Source organism: Fusarium mangiferae (genome assembly GCF_900044065.1).
Source record: "Fusarium mangiferae strain MRC7560 genome assembly, contig: FMAN_scaffold004, whole genome shotgun sequence".
Lineage (NCBI taxonomy): Eukaryota > Fungi > Ascomycota > Sordariomycetes > Hypocreales > Nectriaceae > Fusarium > Fusarium mangiferae.
The window spans coordinates 715,954-732,855 of NW_024573924.1; the positions used below are offsets into that span (position 1 = coordinate 715,954).

General features: G+C 49.0%; 5 protein-coding genes across 5 annotated transcripts; 3 read left to right on the forward strand and 2 right to left on the reverse strand.

The window, feature by feature from the left end:
* Nucleotides 1-285: 285 nt before the first annotated feature.
* FMAN_08816 (uncharacterized protein) lies at nucleotides 286-1,896 on the forward strand (the record flags this gene model as incomplete). Its single annotated transcript, XM_041829588.1, has 3 exons — nucleotides 286-1,378; nucleotides 1,432-1,695; nucleotides 1,745-1,896. 3 exons carry the CDS (start codon nucleotides 286-288, stop codon nucleotides 1,894-1,896), a joined length of 1,509 nt encoding a protein of 502 aa, XP_041680336.1.
* A 1,334-nt stretch (nucleotides 1,897-3,230) lies between these two features.
* On the reverse strand, nucleotides 3,231-5,150 carry FMAN_08817 (uncharacterized protein; the record flags this gene model as incomplete). Its single annotated transcript, XM_041829589.1, has 3 exons — nucleotides 3,231-3,933; nucleotides 3,984-4,431; nucleotides 4,496-5,150. 3 exons carry the CDS (start codon nucleotides 5,148-5,150, stop codon nucleotides 3,231-3,233), a joined length of 1,806 nt encoding a protein of 601 aa, XP_041680337.1.
* Nucleotides 5,151-9,826: 4,676 nt separating this feature from the next.
* Nucleotides 9,827-10,390, reverse strand: FMAN_08818 (uncharacterized protein; the record flags this gene model as incomplete). The annotated part of the gene is made up of 1 exon (XM_041829590.1): nucleotides 9,827-10,390. The coding sequence occupies one exon, from the start codon at nucleotides 10,388-10,390 to the stop codon at nucleotides 9,827-9,829; it is 564 nt and encodes a 187-aa protein (XP_041680338.1).
* A 1,589-nt stretch (nucleotides 10,391-11,979) lies between these two features.
* On the forward strand, nucleotides 11,980-13,059 carry FMAN_08819 (uncharacterized protein; the record flags this gene model as incomplete). The annotated part of the gene is made up of 1 exon (XM_041829591.1): nucleotides 11,980-13,059. The coding sequence occupies one exon, from the start codon at nucleotides 11,980-11,982 to the stop codon at nucleotides 13,057-13,059; it is 1,080 nt and encodes a 359-aa protein (XP_041680339.1).
* Nucleotides 13,060-15,769: 2,710 nt separating this feature from the next.
* FMAN_08820 (uncharacterized protein) lies at nucleotides 15,770-15,874 on the forward strand (the record flags this gene model as incomplete). The annotated part of the gene is made up of 1 exon (XM_041829592.1): nucleotides 15,770-15,874. The coding sequence occupies one exon, from the start codon at nucleotides 15,770-15,772 to the stop codon at nucleotides 15,872-15,874; it is 105 nt and encodes a 34-aa protein (XP_041680340.1).
* Between the last annotated feature and the right edge of the window lie 1,028 nt (nucleotides 15,875-16,902).

The window sequence follows — 16,902 nt, forward strand, 5'->3', positions numbered from 1 at the left end:
CAGTACGATACAGTAAAATGCATTACAAGGCAATGCCTGGGAAGTGATCCGCATGGTCAACCTCAATAAAAGGGGGCGTACGCATTGTATGTCCCTTGGCTTCTTGTGCTCTGGATCTGGGACATTGATCCAAAAGTTCGGGGATAATTTGAGGGCTTTTACTTGGTTCCTTTGCTGTACTTTACCTCTCAGTTCCCCCTTTGGACGTGGCTGCCCAAGCCTCCTTCCACTTCTATCAATCCGACTTGCACTCCCCTGAGACTGTCAACTTCAGCCTCTTTCATCATGTTCAGTCTATTACTGATCAAGTTTCTAGAGCAGCATTTGCTTGCCGCTATCGTTCTTCTCTTTCTCCCTGTTCCCCTTCGTGTACTTGAGAAATGTCTTCGAAGATGGAGACTTGCACAAGCTCAGGGCTGTAAAGAAGCTACTAGCAAAGTGGCCGTGAAAGATCCCATTATTGGTTTCGATTTCCTTTACAAGGTCTTCTTTGAAAAGCCCCCTGAACGATATCTCGACAGTAGCTGGCAAGCCTTCGAGGAGATGGGTACTACTTACATCGAGAAGAGGTGGTCTTGGCAATGTGTATACACTTGCGATCCCCAGAACATCAAACAAATCCTTGCCACTGCATATCATGACTTTGATCTTCCCGAGTTTAGAACTTCAGTCATTGGCCATATCTTTGGCCAGGGCATCTTCGTTCTATCAGGCCATCCTTGGAAGCATGCCCGGGCTGTACTGAGACAAAGTTTCAGGAAAGACAATCCCGCTCCCTTTCTAGACACTCTCGAACGAAACTTCCAGTCTTTCCTCCAGCATGTCCCTACCGATGGCTCTGAAGTTGATCTCCAGCCTCTTTTCCTAGCTCTTGCCATGGATGTCTCTACGGAATTCCTCATGGGACATTCGACCAATATGCTTATCCAAAATGCAGATCACACTCGGGAACAGCAGTTTGTCGATGACTACATGGTTTGCTCCGAAGAGATCATCCACCAAATGCAGCTTGGTCCACTCCACCCCCTCAAATTCAACTTTGCAGCTAAGAGGGCGAGAAAGAGGGTGTACGAGTATCTCGATGCTTTCATTCAAGAGTCCCTGAACAAGTCCGAGGATGGCTCAGGCAGCAGTTTCCTGACAGAGATGATGGATGTAGCAAAAGACAGAACGGGGCTCAGTCATCATATCCTACACATCCTGCTTGCAAGTCGGGACACTACATCGGGTCTTCTTGGTAATCTATTCTTCTTCCTGGCCAAGAAGCCTGAGATCTATGCAAAGCTCCGAGATGAGGTTTTAAGTGTTGCTGGTCAAGAGCCCCCTACTGCAAGTCAACTCAAAGACATGACCTACCTAAAATGGTGCGTCAACGAATGTAAGCCCACCATTCCGCATCTCAGCCCTAAACCGTTTCTCACATCCCAATAGCGCTGAGGCTGCATCCTGTCATTCCCACCAACGCCCGCGTCGCAGTGCGAGACACCACCATCCCCCGGGGCGGCGGCATCGACGGAAAGTCACCACTCTTCGTCTCCAAAGGAACAGCCATGTTCTACAACGTGTACGCCATGCATCGTAACGAGGATGTCTTCGGGCCCAAGGCCGAAGAGTTTGCCCCTGAGAGGTGGAAGGATCTGAGACCTGGCTGGGGGTATTTGCCCTTCAACGGCGGTGCTCGCGCGTGTATTGGTCGTAAGTCTTGGGAGAATGTGCGATGGGCAACGCTAACGTGGGATTGTAGAACAGTACGCTCTTCTGGAAACGCATTACGTTGTGGCGAGGATGGCGCAGGCTTATAGTGAGATCGAGTCGAGGGATGATGAGGAGTGGACGGAGTTGTATGCTTTAGCGTTGTGTTCGAAGAACGGATGCCGAGTAGCAGCCAAGAGGTAAAAGTGGTGTGTATGCTGCAGTTTGAATTTTGTGTGTTTGATGAATTTTGGGCGAATTTCTGGCAGCTAATGGGGGAAGATTAAAGGCGCTATTGTTATGATGGCGCTATAATATGGGATGGGAACCAAGTAACGGGTCAATTCTCTGGCGTAAACGATGCCAGATATTAGAGGGAAGTAAATGTTCTATTCTATGGGGATATTTTTATGGACATGAGTCTTTCACAAATAAATCCAGAGCTTTAGACTATCTAGATATGGGTCATGGTAGACCCAGTGTCGAACTTGATATATCATTACTCACCACTCTGTCCTTCACCTGTGATGCCTCTGCTAGCTGCACATAGATCTTGAGTATTTGGCCATTGGAGAGCATTCGTAGATGTTTTGTTCGGACTTTTGGCCTCGAATCACCCAGAAGCACATTCTGATCGACTAAGACTCGCCATCCTACAGCAATAAGACATGACGGACAAGACTCTCGTCGTCTTTGATGAAGGACAGTTGAAACGTCTTCAATCTTATCACCTCGTATCGTTGAATGCCCAATCTCCGGCAAAACCATTCCATCTCAACAATTCCAATAACCTTAAACTTCCTATTAAACCCTCGTGCCATCACCAACGGGAACCGGAAGCCATCCGACGTCTGCCCGTCTGCGCAACAATGTGACTTCCCGAAACTACAAGGCGTGACCCCAGCAAAAAACCACCTGGTACAGTTGTTTCAGCCCATCTCTCCGGGGCACATGTTCTCCGAAAGCCGTCAGTCAGGGGCAATCAAGGTGGGGACTGTGCAACATACTCGGTCGAGGGGAGTGTACAACCTCAAGCTGACCGTGGTTACTAAGCCCTAGAGTTCCGAAAATAGGCGTCTTGCAATGTTAGGGGTTTGATAGAACTTGGTGGGCTGAGAAAAGAAATTGGGGGTCTGGCAGGAAAAGTGCTGTCAAAGGAGCTTGAGTAAGGGGCTGGTAGACATGAACGTCACTTTGTCTGTGAAAATAGTCGCAAAGGAATCAGGTTCTTGTAGAAGCGTACGCCAATACAATGGCAGACTTGTAAATCATAGATCATAGTGCCGTAGATAATCGTCAAGTGCCCAGTTTGCTGAGCCCCATACCAAATATACTCCTGGATCCTAAGCCGCCCCTGCTGGCGTCCACCTTGGTATACCCAGTTGAAAACCCCCAATGAACGCCAGACACAGATCGGGGGAAAACGTCAAATGCGTGTCAAACACCGGAGAACAGGGGTTTCCAGTGGCTTTCCAAACACTTTGTTGATCAGGGCTTCGAGTTCTGACCAAACTGTGCTGTTGACGAATGCCCTGTCTTCAAACAATCAAAAAGTCCATATGTAGATCCCTCAACGTCTGCACCCAGCTTGTCATCGGCATCCCCTCAGCCTGGACGCTCCATAACATCTGCAGGGCATCTCTCGCTGCATATAAGAAACCCCAAGGTGACTCAAGCATAAGCTTCTTGATTTGAACCGTAACCCAGTCCTTCATCTCCGGCGTCCTAGCACACGCACCAAACACAAACGTAACCCATGTCGTAGCCTTAAAGTTCGTATCGTCGTCGGGAATAATACTCAGCACCTGATGAAGTTCGGCAAATATCGTGTCTGCGAGATCTTCACCGACCCAAGCTCCCACCGCGGGTATCGCATGGAGGATGTAGAGACAGATGGCGAGCCGATGGGACGTTGCGACTCTAAATCGACTTAACACTGGGTCTTGCTCGGTAGAGGGGATGGTGCTGAGGTCGATATCTTGGGCCCACGGTATAACGTCGAAGTTCCTAGCACGGTCGAGTAATGCTGTTCCAGCGGCAGTGACCATATCAGCCGAGACCACATCGTCCGGTTTTGTGTTGGAAAGTCGAGCTGCTATTAGCATAATTTCGAGGAGTTGCGGCGGGCAACAGTAATAGCTATTCGTGGTTTTGCCGAGTATCTGTAGCGCTTGACACGATTCAAAATATGAGGGTGAGCCCGAATCTGTTGGTCGAAACGTTGACTCCAGAATGTAATATCTGGCAAATGTTAGCAATAGGAGGTGGTGGCGAGTATCAAGATCACGCACATGAAGCAGTCAGATACGATGTAGTCCCTCAAGCTCTCATCCACATCAGAAACAGGCCCAAGCAACTTCATGATCTTCCCAGCGCCATCAAAGTGAGCCTTCCAGTTATGTTTACCAGACTCTATCAGCTCTACATTGATCAGGAAGAGAATCGCTGCCAGAACAATGTCACCCCCGATAGACTCAATACTCTGCAGCGCAGACGGCAGCATGCGCAATACCTGATGCTTAGCCTCGAGGGCATCCATGAGCAGATTCCTCGGGCCAAGACCTCTTTCTAGCGAGTCCGAGGACAGCCACGGGCGAGAGCGGTTGTACATGTGCGTTGCCGAGGCGGCGATGATGACCTGACGTAGCAGAGGGTGGGCCTGGGTGAATTTGAGTAGATTTCGAAAGGGGTTGTCGGGCACGTCGTAGGCTACAAAATCTCGACTGAGCCGCGCATCAACTGGTCATGCTTGTCAGCCATGTCTCTCTTGTTTCTCTAACCAATGAAGTCTCGGGAAGCTTACAATAAGCGAGATACTGTCTGTGGTTGCTCGTAATGTCTTGGTACAAGGGATCGACGAGCACCCACGGAGTCGACGTTTCCGATGCCAGGGGATGGTTCTGGTTGTGGATGGTGGTACAGACGAGTTGTGTGTCACCACTCGCTAGGGGGGTCGCAGCATCATCTTCATCGTCGTTCTCATCGTCGACGTTGTTGTCGATGTCATTGAACAGGTCTATTTCCGATCCAGACTCGGCTTCTGACGTTTCTGTGACCTCCTCGACTTGAGAAAGGCTCGGGGCAATAAAGGCGGGTGAAGATGAAGGAACGGATGGCGAAGCGACGGATGAGGCGGAGGAAGAAGATGCAGGTGAATTTGAGGAGAGGGAAGAAACAGAAGATAACGACGCTCTTGAGCGGGCAGTAGAAGGACGTGCTGGGGAGTACAAGGCAGCGCTGGACTGCTGACCAGCGAGTCTTCCCCTTGAAGCAACAGCACCCGTCCACTGAAAGATCTGAGAATAGCCCAGGCACTCAACGCCTTTTGCGTCGCACTTTGCGCAATGGGGGAGTTGACGATCACAGCGAAGTCTTCGACGTCGACAGTTATGACAAGGCTTGTCGGCAACAGGTCCAGAAGGTACTTTTTTCCCCTTCTTTTTACTTCCTGGAGCCATGGGGTACTCCACGTATATACGTAGGGAAAAAGAAAGTCAGTCAGTCAACAGTGCAGGTAGGAATGAAAGGCCAGGACAAGGGTTCAGCCGATCAACGTATAAGAGTGAGGCAGACTTCCGCTTCTGGGAGTGCGGCGTAGAAGCAAGAGCCACAATTACAGATCAAGGTTAAATCGAATGATGATTGCAGGCAATTGCGTTCTGTAGTAGGCAATATTTGGAAAGGATATCTTATTGTACAGTCTAAGTTTCTACCTCTTGCTCAACGATCCTCGCGTCTCACCTATGGCCGGACCCGGGCGGGGATTGGGACTAGACCGGATATGGCAGTTGTTTTGCAACTTTTCGACCCTCTCCCCAACTCGTCAGACACCATCTCTTGACACTGCCGCATGCCGGTAGTCTCATGAGATCTAGAATACTACCTGCTAATCTAGAAAACCAGATAAGACAAGATCTGGTCATGGCCTGACAGGGCGGAAGTTACCTTTTTCGATGGATCATTCCCACTGCTCGGCAATAACCGCCACTTGATGACCAACTGCGACCAACCGGTGACAAAGACTATTTATTCCCGGATAACCTCACGTAAAAGTTTCGTTGAGTTTTGCGCGTTGAGTCATTCGGCTCGGCGAACTTGCAATGAAAACAGCTTACGCTGGCTCTCGCAGTAAAGCGTTACCCAGTTGCCCGATAGCAACTGCTGAAGTCCTTTTCTCTGTTCTCAGAAAGTCCAATAGTCCGTTGTCACATGTAAGTTGATGCCATGTCGAGAAGGGACGGAGCTCGATCGAATGTAACGTTGGAGCGCAAACTCTTATTCTTCGATGTACCCCTATTCTTAATTCGCAGCTCGGTGCTTGGCAATTCTCGGTCAATTTCTTCTGTCTTGTAGTGTGATCGTAATGGCATCAACGACCAGTGTCGAGGTGCTCGGGGCAAAGGGTTCTTGACTCGCTCGGTTCGTTGTCTGCGGTTTTCGAATATCTTCTGTCTCTCGGATCATACGACGGGGGAGGGTTTGCGACGATGTTAGGTGGCTCTTGAACATGTAGGCTATCAGCAGAGAAGAAGGTAAGAAGGGCATCATTGACTTGCATACTGGTGTCGCCTCGATCGTCCGGTTGCGCGAAGAAAACGAGGCGCGAACACACCTTCGGGTCAGGGATGTTCAAAACTCCCCAAAGAATGTCGGCCATGTTCACCGGTAGTGAAAGTGGCTGTTCTTTACATTGTCATTCAATAAGAAACTGCGTTGTTGTGCTGTTCGGTCCGAAAATATTGAGCAGTGTCAGTGCAATGGGCCAGAATTATTTTCCCACGCAATGATGCAGCATGGACACTCGCAAATACCAAAGCAACCAGCCTTCCCAAATTCTTGCCCCTCCGAACCTGTAATATGCATACTTCAAAATACACAGTTCAGTCAATTTTAAAGGGCCAGCACGACTGGGCGTCAAAAACCAAGGGTAGTGCTCTGTCGGGCTCTACCCGCACTATCATTACAGCAAAACAGAATACGTCACAGTACAGCTCGCAGTCCCAGTTCACGCTCACTTTGGTAATCACATAGTGCTTTCCACTGCAAGAACCAAGGGCAAGCACCACTGTCCATTGTGAGGCTAGAAAATATGTATATCGTCTGACCACTCCCGCCCAGGACTTGCACGAAATTCAGTACGGCCACAGCCTCGGCCCTGGCTGCAAAAGCACAAGAACGAACCGAAGACCCTCCGTACCTTCTATTGCGTCCTGGGCTGGCTGGCGCACATGACGCAAGGCGCCTGACCCCTGAATATCCCACTAGGTAGTCATGTTGATCAAGGTAGCAGCGCTCCAAACGAATCGACACAGCTTCTTGCTCTTCACCAGCAAACCTCAAGAGTCAAGACGTACTCCTTCCTCCGCTTCCTCCTTTTCTGCGACTATAAACCCCCCCCCCTTGTTTTCCTCGACTCTCCTTTTTCATCATCATCTTCCTCACTCACATCACGAAGCATGAAGGGCCTCAGCATCTCCGGCCAGCCTGTGGCTCAGCATACCGCGTCATGAAGCAACTCAAGCCACTCGAAGCAGTTCCCTCTGGTTCCGTATTCATGCGATCGAAGTACGCAGAGTATCCGACCCTCCAGCCAATCTCCAGACGATGCTTCGAGTTCCCCTCGAGTTACAGCCTCCCAGCTAACAGCTCTTGATGCAAACAAAGCTCCTTGAGCGTCATGCGTTGTCTGACTTCAAATTGTGCTCTCCGTGGTAAGACACATTGACCCCTGAGTCTATCCACCAAGTCTGTGGCTGTAATACCAAGGAGTTGGTGAGGCCATCTCCTGGCTCTACAACTTCATCCATGAGCCAGATCAAACACAAAGATCATGTATTGTGACCGCCATCGTAGCAGCGTCGACTAGGGTGTCCTAGTTGTAGTCACCCCCACAACGCCGATCACCTACAATCGACTTGAAGGTTGGCCTAGACCTTGGCAGCTAAGACTTCTAGATACCAGCGAAGTTTACCGCCAGCAAAGCTAACGGCAGTAATGACTATAGGAAGCTACCAGTCGTATTAACCTTGCTTTCCGCCGCCAGCGCTCAAGCATGACTACGATGCCACCCTTCGACCGCACTCCCGCCCAATACCTCCTGAAACCACATCCGTTATTGGATAGAGAGAGCTATACCATCTCGAAGCACCGAGCCGTTACCATTGACGTAGAGCTTGCTACTTGTCCCTCGTTATTCGTTGTCCCGTAAGCGCTGCCCACGAACCCCTGAATCCACGAACCGCGGCGGGTGGGCCTACAAAGCCTCGAGGCAAGCCTGGGACGTCGTATACACTCTATTCAACTCGAGATTCTCCATTGCTGCCCAAGTGCTCGGCCTCCACCTGCAAAGTTGCCATAAGTGTTCACCAGAACCCCTGAAGCACCAAACCGCGGCGGGCTGACTGACAAGATCTACAGGCAAGCTCGTTACCCCATTCAACCTCCAATCGATCTAATTTCCGCCGAAGCAGACAAGAGCGTTCGACCGCCACCGCGTTGGAAGCTAAATATACGGTTTTGCGAGAGCCCCTGAAGCGCCCAACTTCAGCGGTCTGAATTGCTGGGAGTTGCAGGACATAAGACCAGCGCTCCGTACCACCATCAGCCTATTCAGCATCTCTTGTACAGTATACTTGTGCTCGACCGCTGCCCCATTGAAAGGTGGCTTCAGTTTCTTCGATCTCCAGCCTCCTGGTTTGCTCTCCGGTACCCCCCGAACAATGGCAGATCTACCAGCGCCTCAACTCGATCGTGTCCATCAGTTTTTGTACGATTATCACCAAGTTTACCAAGCAAGACCCTGCGAAGACACCCCAGAAGCTATAGAGTCCTGACTAATCAAACAACAGGGTGCAAAGACACATTCGGGGTCACAGGCACCCCAAACCGACCTTGCTTCACGATTGCCACCCAGATGCACGTAAACGACATACCTCTAGGCTCCAAGATCTACTCCTGATGGTAGCCTCGAGACTGTTCGATTCACAGGACATCAAGAAAAGCTCGAAACCCTAATCGCCCCAGTCAAGTTAAACTTTACGAACTGTTGCACGAGGCTGCCACAACAACGAATCACCACGATGCGAGTCGCCCAATCTGGCATACCAACGACAGAAGCGTATGTTACCGTTGCGAAACCTTGTAGTTCCTGGGAACACCGTGACAGCAATATACTTCGCACTTACACCACGAAAGGGGCTTACACGACCAACTCGCCACAACGGTGGGAACCATTGGTTATGGAGGACAAGGAAGGTTAGATAAATGAGTATTTTTGATCTTCACGCTGGATATGCTTAAAACCAAGAACCAACATACTTTGCATATTGTGGAAAGTTTACAGACGACACTCTTGGCTCACAGATGAGGATGTCTTGCGCCTTACCACTGGCCAAGTCTTCGGCCTCTGCACTACTTGAGCTTTGATGAGAAATACTATTACAATCCTTGAGTTATTCACTGTAGTATTATTCGTCACATCAGTTGGTACAACGAGGGTATCTCTGCCCCGGAGGCTGGCACACTATAGCAAAGTGTCTTTGTTACCAGTATGGAATTACCAGCGAACAGAAGCGCTAAGCAGCCAGCCATCATGGTCATTTAGAAGCAGAACAGTCACAATCAAGAAGGCACTTCAAGTGTAAACGCAGTGCTCAGTGTATTAACTTCGATGCCCTTCATTGCATTTCTCATGTCCTGATGAATAGTCCGTAAATCGTAATCCGTAATGCGTAGTCGTACCAGTGCCGTAGCGATAAAAACTTCTGGTAACGTTATTCCCTGGAGATAAAACCACAAATAAACACATAGCAACTCCAAAATAACCATTAATGCGCAATCCCGTGCCGATCCCTTCATGTCATTAAAATCCATGGGTCTATCATCAGACGCCTATGGTATACATTATGAAGTCCATTGTCGTACTCCCTGTTCGATATGCTCCCAAAATTTTCGTTCTCAACAGATCTCCGCGAGCGTGGTCCCTGGATGGAATAAGTATGGAAAAGAGGCAACAGACGCGATGAAACTTACTTCAAGCTGGATATCTTCGAGCGGACAGATTCCTAGTGGGCTCTGGGCCATAGATAAATCGTCGTCTGTGTAGATATCTTGAAGTGCAGGTGTAATAGAGTTCTTAGGCAAGTGTTGTTCCCCAAAGAGGCTCGTTTCCATTAGAAATCTGCAACGCTTCTTGGCTGTAGCGCTTGAGCTTGTCCAGGCCATCTTCCATCTCGCGGCCACGTCGGGCCACTTGGAAGGTGAACCACTTCTCTTGGAGGTCCAAGTGGTACTTCAGCGCGATTGCAGCATGCTTGAAGGGCTTCGACATGCCAGCATCCTTGATCGCAGCGTACTCCCGCTGCTTCATGACACTAAGGCCCTCTTCTCTTTCATTGTAATATCGCTTTACTATGTGGTTCATGGATTCCACGATGTTCGTTGCAATGTCGATGGTCGATTGGACTTGACCATGGGAAAGGGTTTTGTCCCTACCCATCTCCCCCAAGCGCTCACGGCTTTCTTTCATCTTCGCCACAACTTCTTTAACGGCTTTCTCCATTTCAATGCGATTGTTGTATTTGGTTGGGATGAGTATAACCTGCTCGGGGTGTTCGAGGTCAAACCGAAGAGTGTTGTTCGTGTCGAACATCTCCTTGGTCAGGGGGTAGTGGTGATCCATGTGCAAGATACGACGCATCTTGAAGGTAAGAAGATGTAACGTCTGGAGTAGTAGTGTAGGATAGAAGCAAAACACTCTGCCGAATAAAGAAATGTGAAAATGATAGAGTTTGGTTTGTTCTTGTGTATGTTTGTTATTGCGTGCGGAGTGAGTAGCTGAGGCGGAAGAAAAGATGGTTGAAGAGGGAAGAAAAAATGCGGAAGAGGAATCAAGAACTGCGGCCTTTATAGACGAAGAACATAGACTTTAGTAGAGTTTGACAAGATTTGAGATCGTCAAAGGAAAAGCTTACGAAGTCTCTTGATGTGCTCACAGAGAAACCATTTGCTGTGTTTTGGAAGTTATTTTGGAGTGGGGAGGGGTAAATTTCTCTGGACTTGTTTCCAGGCACCCGCCGCCCTGCATATGGCATAAGCTCTATTGCTCGAACCATGGTAATGATTTTGCCTGGCAGTGCAAGTGCTTCAGCAGTGCAATGCTTGTGTGCCGAGTAGGGCAACTGTTGTCTGCCACAGAGAGGGAACTCGAACGAAAATGCTGATACAAGTGACGTATATTTTCGGTCTCTTGTCCGAGCAGGGACAGAAGAAGATATTTTATGTAAATGAACAAGACATCTTGATATGTTCCTACGTGCAGCCAAGAGTGGCACTCCCTTTTATACCCCAGGACTCAACGCCCAACCCCACGATCTACAATATCCTTGCACCACTTGTGGCACTATAGAAATACTAAATAGGTAGCCAATATTTATATAACATGATCGAGTGCAAAGCATGATTGGCGATGTAGGAAGCTGACATTGTATGTTTCTGATATATCAGGTCATGCAGCTCTTGGCACGATCCATGCCCAATTCTGCCGGTTTAAAGGGTCCTCATGTGGATCGAAGCATCCTAAAATCAGTAAATCACGGTGCATAGTTTATGATCTTTAGGATGAGTCTTAGGTAAATTCATAAAATCTTTGAGCAGGTTATGGCGGCCCGGCCGAGCGATTATGACTCTGATGCAGCTTGGAGGGGCCCGTCGATTCGGTGACGCCTAGCAACACCAACAGAGCCGCAACTGGGGCACAAGAAGCTCGCTCGAGCACATCAGAGAATATTGCTTGAGGAAAAAGTGCAACCGAATTCGAGGCATCAAAGGAAATTCCACCACGACCAATCTCTGATCTTCCAATCCGTTGAGTGCAAAATACCACAACTTTGTGACTCGGCCACATACTACCCTCCCCTTCTGTTACCTCCCTCTGTCACACATCAACGTCTTCTTTATCTCCTTTTCTTTATCTCCTTTTCTTATAGACTTGGACGATTTCCTTTTTTCTCTTCTTCAACTTTTTCAACTTTTTCTCGTCACTCATCAAACGCTTTATTCCCTTTAGGATCCTCATCCATCGACGGTTACACTGAATCACTCACGCCCTCTTGACTTCCAGGTATAAATTCCACCATTCGATCCTTTCTCTTCTTCTTCTTTTCCTTCTTACAACAACTTCATCATCTCATTACATCTCACGGGCCAGATCATCGGTCGCATCAATCATCCATTACCTCATCCAGGTCTGACACCTTACAGTCGTCATTCACCAACCTCACTACGATCATGTCGCCAAGATCAGAGTCAGTCACTGAAGATGCGACTGATCATGTCGAGACACCCCCCTCTAAGAAAGCCAGGATCAGAAATCCTGGGATCTCCAAAGATGACACCAAGGCTATCCGTGAGAGACAGGAAGCCGCCATCGCTCAAATTCATCCCGACACCAAGAACCATCCCGTCCTGTATAAAGGCGTCGTTCAGAAAATTGAGAGGAACAATCTTCGAAATGGTTGGGCGAAAACTCAGCTCAATGGTACCTTCCAGCATTGGAGCAGAGTCTCTACCTTGACTGCTCGGCCTGATCTGGAGTGGTTACTTGCTGTACTGGCCGTTCATGCATCCTTCGAGCCATTGAATCTCAAGTTCATGGATGAGGTTAAAAAGCGCGGCCTTAAGGAATGGGTAGAGAAACAGCTCAAGAAACAGGACCCCCTATCTTCAACTCCCACTCCAGCTGAGCCAACGACGCCTCAGCAAGCGCCTCGAATCAAGACAGAGCCTGGAATTGACTCTCGCAGACTGCAGGCGACTCCTGGAGGAGCAAGACCCGGGCAGGGAAACAATACCGTTCTTCCATCGATTGAGACTGGTACCGGCGGTACCCTGAAACGAGCTGCTCCCGTACACCCAGCCCAACCTGCGAACAAACGAGCAAGTGTGTTCACAAATCAGGTATTTTCTCCTTCTGGAGCAAGCGGCTATGCAGGACCACCAGTTGCGCCTCAAAGAATCGTCCTCCGAGACCAAGGAACGCAGACAGACAACGATGTTCCTCTCCAGACAATCGTTGCATCAATGCAAGAGGCTATGGGAGCCATGAAAGAACAGTCCGAGGGGCTCAAGGAACAAGTTCGGCTGCTTCAAGAACACAACATGTCACTCTTGGAACACGATCGAGCGCTTGCTGACGTCTCTGGAAGAGTTCGTAGTGTCAATCATCTGAGACACGCCAACAACATTCACCATCATCAGATCCAACCTCAGGCTGCTGAGATCGTTGCGCTGCAGCCGGTGAATCGTCAGCCGCCCACCTATTACTACGAATCTCCTCGCGAGTCCGGCAACACGTTTAGATTTGGATAGGTTGGTTAATATGAGACGAGGGAGGATGGAGATTCATCAAGAATGGAGCTGGGTTATGGGAAAGCTTTGCTGGATGGGAAGAACATTTGCTTTTGGAGTTTATGGCCCCAGATTCCGATGGAAGATGGATGAAATTGGAGTTTGGGTTCAAGGGATGGAAGCGGGTAAGGGTGCATTTGCAGAACCAGCATGGAAAGTGTGAGCTACAACAGCTACACTTTATTAAGCCATAGAAAATACTTCACAATGTCTAAAATAATTGCTTTATATTAAGTTCAACGACAGTGCTTTACTCGCATTTGACCTGTCTTTCACTGGAAGTATTCATAATGTTTTGTCGGATTTTCGGGTCAATTGGATATTCTAGCAATAGCCTCGCCGGACACTCGGAGACGGAATCAACCACTGACATGTCAATCAGCCTCCACGTGTAAGACGGAACCAACAACAAGAACGATGAAACCACGACGAATAAACTTTTACATAAAGCAGTGGAAATGCCTCTTTAGCCGCTTTCCTAACTTTACCGAGCTTCCCATGGCCCGTTGAGAACCAAAGCGCAGCCCCAGCCGCAACCGCAACCGCAACCGCAACCGCAACCACATCAGTCAGGCAGAATGCTCGATGATGACAGGCGAGAGATATCGAATCTCGCAAAGCTTTACCCCATACTGTTTCATAATAGCCTCTGGGGGTGTGTGGGCTTTCGATCCCCGGTGGCGCATGCCCATGCCCTTGCGCGCGGGGGGGACCTCCCTACCTACCTACCTAGAGGCTAGGGCCCAGGACCTAGGACCTAGGGGACCCTACCAATGCAACTGAAGATGCAACCGTCGACCCGATTCGTGCTGGGCGACAGCAAATTACCGACATGAATGCGTCATCCCGTTTGCCGCTAACAAAGAAGAGGCCAAGGAGGCTTTTTCTGAGGTCGAGAATCTTTGGGCATCGAGAGGCGAAAATCTGGGGTCGTAGCATGCAGCATCCATCCGTAGGACTACTCTGCCGTCTGCCTAGGTACTCTGCCTGTCTCTGACTCTCTCTGCCTGTCAGATCGGCAACTGAGTTTGGAACTTGTGATTCTGCCACGGCAGATGAATGGTGACAATAGTTTCCTACCCCGCAAATTCAACTGCTGCAAAGGGTGTGATCAGCTTTTGATCTTTGATGATCTTGTCAGCTACGAATGACCAAGTACGAGGCGCAGTTCTGAGTTCATCATCACCAATTTTGTAAGTTTCTTTCGGATGCAATGGATTGTTCCCCGTGAGTCGACCACAAATTGATACTGTACATACATCCTACATATGCGTGCGGATGAGATGGGAACAATCAGCTGTAAAAAAGCCGAGATTCTACAAGACTCCGTAGGGGCAGAACAGAACAGCCGACTTTGGGGGTTGTCTCGTTCGTTAGCCTCATCTGGAGATGATGAACTGGGGTTGTGAGTGGACGACTGCTGCTCTCTCTCTCTCTGTCCCTACATGCTTTACTTTTATTTAGTGGCCTGTGAACGTGGAGTGAACAAAAAAGTGACGAGGGACCGGCCCAGCCCAGTTGATTCCAAGGACGTGACTGGCTGGTCGGATGGTATGGATCAGCCTTCCCAAGGGCATTGGTTGGATCAGTTAGACATTCTCATCACACTGCCTCGCTACATACTTTTTGGCTCGTTCCGTGTCTCTTTTCGTTTCTTTCCTCTCCATCTCGCATACCGAGCTAGTCGCCTTAAGACACGCATCGTCATTGCACGATGACGTAGCATGCGTGAACCTACCCAAGCATCAGCATGGGAGTTGCCTTAGCTTGTGACGCCAGGGTCCTGAGTTTAATTAGTCTAAGCCGCAATCTGAAAGCAGGGCAAAATCATATTTGAAAATTCAAATTCACAAAAACAAAAAAGAAACAAAAAGAAAATACCAACTAGAGACAGAAAATAAGCATGAATGCTTCCAATTAAACAGAGATATCGATATCAAATCGTACTGTAAAAAGTATATGTCTTCGCTTCCACTCACCAACCAGTTAAAACCTCAGCTGAGATCACCCACCCTCTCTTCGGTACGGCACATGCAGAGTTCCCCTCACCACAAACGCTTGTGTCACCAAGAGCGGAGTCGTCCAAGCCAAGGGATCCTTGAACCTTGAACCTTGAAATCTAAGGGTTGCCTAGCGCGGAGCGTGTAAGTCAGGACCACCACTCACCACTCACCACCACCACCAGACACAAAAAAAAACTGCCCACTCTTTGGCTCTGGCTCTGTCTCTGGCTCTGGCTCTGGCTCTCGCTCGGGCTGAGGCTCTAGGCTCGGGGATAAACATTGACCTGCACTGCAACAGAGTGAATGTGGGCTCTACCCGTCTTAGAAGATGCCGAAACCAGCCCATTCCGACTCCAGCACGGATACAGAGCAAGGTAATTTCACCCCCATTCTCTTGGACTCTTCTGATCAACATATCCGAGCACTCTGAGGGTGTCCCCTTCCGTTGGCTTGCCTTACTCTGCCTTGTCTGGCCTCGCCTCGCCTCTTTCTCTCTGTCTCTCTCTTTCTCTCTCCTCTTCAACTATTTATATCCCTCCTCTTCCCTCCGTTCCCAAACCAAACCATCTCTCTCTTCTCCATCAACAATCACCAGACTCTACCTACCATCCCAAGAACTACTTCAACTTCAACACCACAAACCCCCATCACCAACCAATATCATCAACATGCCTGCCTACGAGTACTGCTGCCAGTGTGGAGGCATGATTGTCATCAGCACCACCTGCACTGCTTGCGGCCACAAGCAGTGCAACAACTGCCCTCTGTGCTAAAGCATTCACCCACAGACACGTCTCGACGGCATTTCCCTCCTCTCTCCTCTCACACAACACACGCTTGGAACTCTATCATGACAAAGGGCTATAGCACGGCGAGATGAGATTCTGGATACCCTCGCTCATACGAGACACGACTTTTTAACGACTTCAACGATGGCGCTTCTATTCTGCTCAGAAACTGCCTCTACTCCATTTACACCTAAGACCTAGTCGTCGCATTCACCATTTCACTTGTTCTTGATTGATACCTCAGCGACTGGTTCTTCAAGCAATTATCCTCTTTCTCCAACAGCAAAAGCTTTGCTCTCGGCCTCTTTTGGGGGTGTTTATGCGAAGGCGCCACGGGAAAGATATGACGTCGGGTTTAGGCGTTCTATTACTCTATGCTTTTACGTTTTGGACTTGTCTCGGGGTTAACGGGGAATGAATCGCAACGGATTTTCAGCTGTAACAATAATCGATACCCGCGGTCTGCTTTTGGGCCTTTGACTTTTGAGAATCAGAGACAAGAATCAATACCAAGTTTTATCAACCCACTTTCGGCGTCTTTTCGCCCGGCGCCTAGTCTTGTGATTCGAATTGATGAGTCCATCGTGAAGTGAAACGCTCCAATCATGAATGTAGATTGCAAATTCTTGGTTTACTTGCCACTAGGTACTAAACGCTCCATTGGACCCTTGTTTCAGAAAAAAACAACCCCCAAATTCTGTGCCATGGCCCGGACTCGCCCGATCTACAACCTGACGGTTCCCGGAAATTTCCCTTCGTTACATAATATAGTAAACCTCACGTCGGCCCTTCTCTTGGTTTGGAAATGCAATGTCCACAAGCTAGAACCACATCGCCACGTCGCACCGACAATAATTGCAGCAAACACAACAGCAGCCTTGATCGTAAGTGAAAATGGAGGCTGACAGCCTCACTCCCTTCAGACCAGCCGTGTGTGCCAAGAACTGTTTGGGAGATGTAAAAGTTGAAGGTGGGGTGCGACCCTACCCTAGAGCCAATACATGAAATTCAAA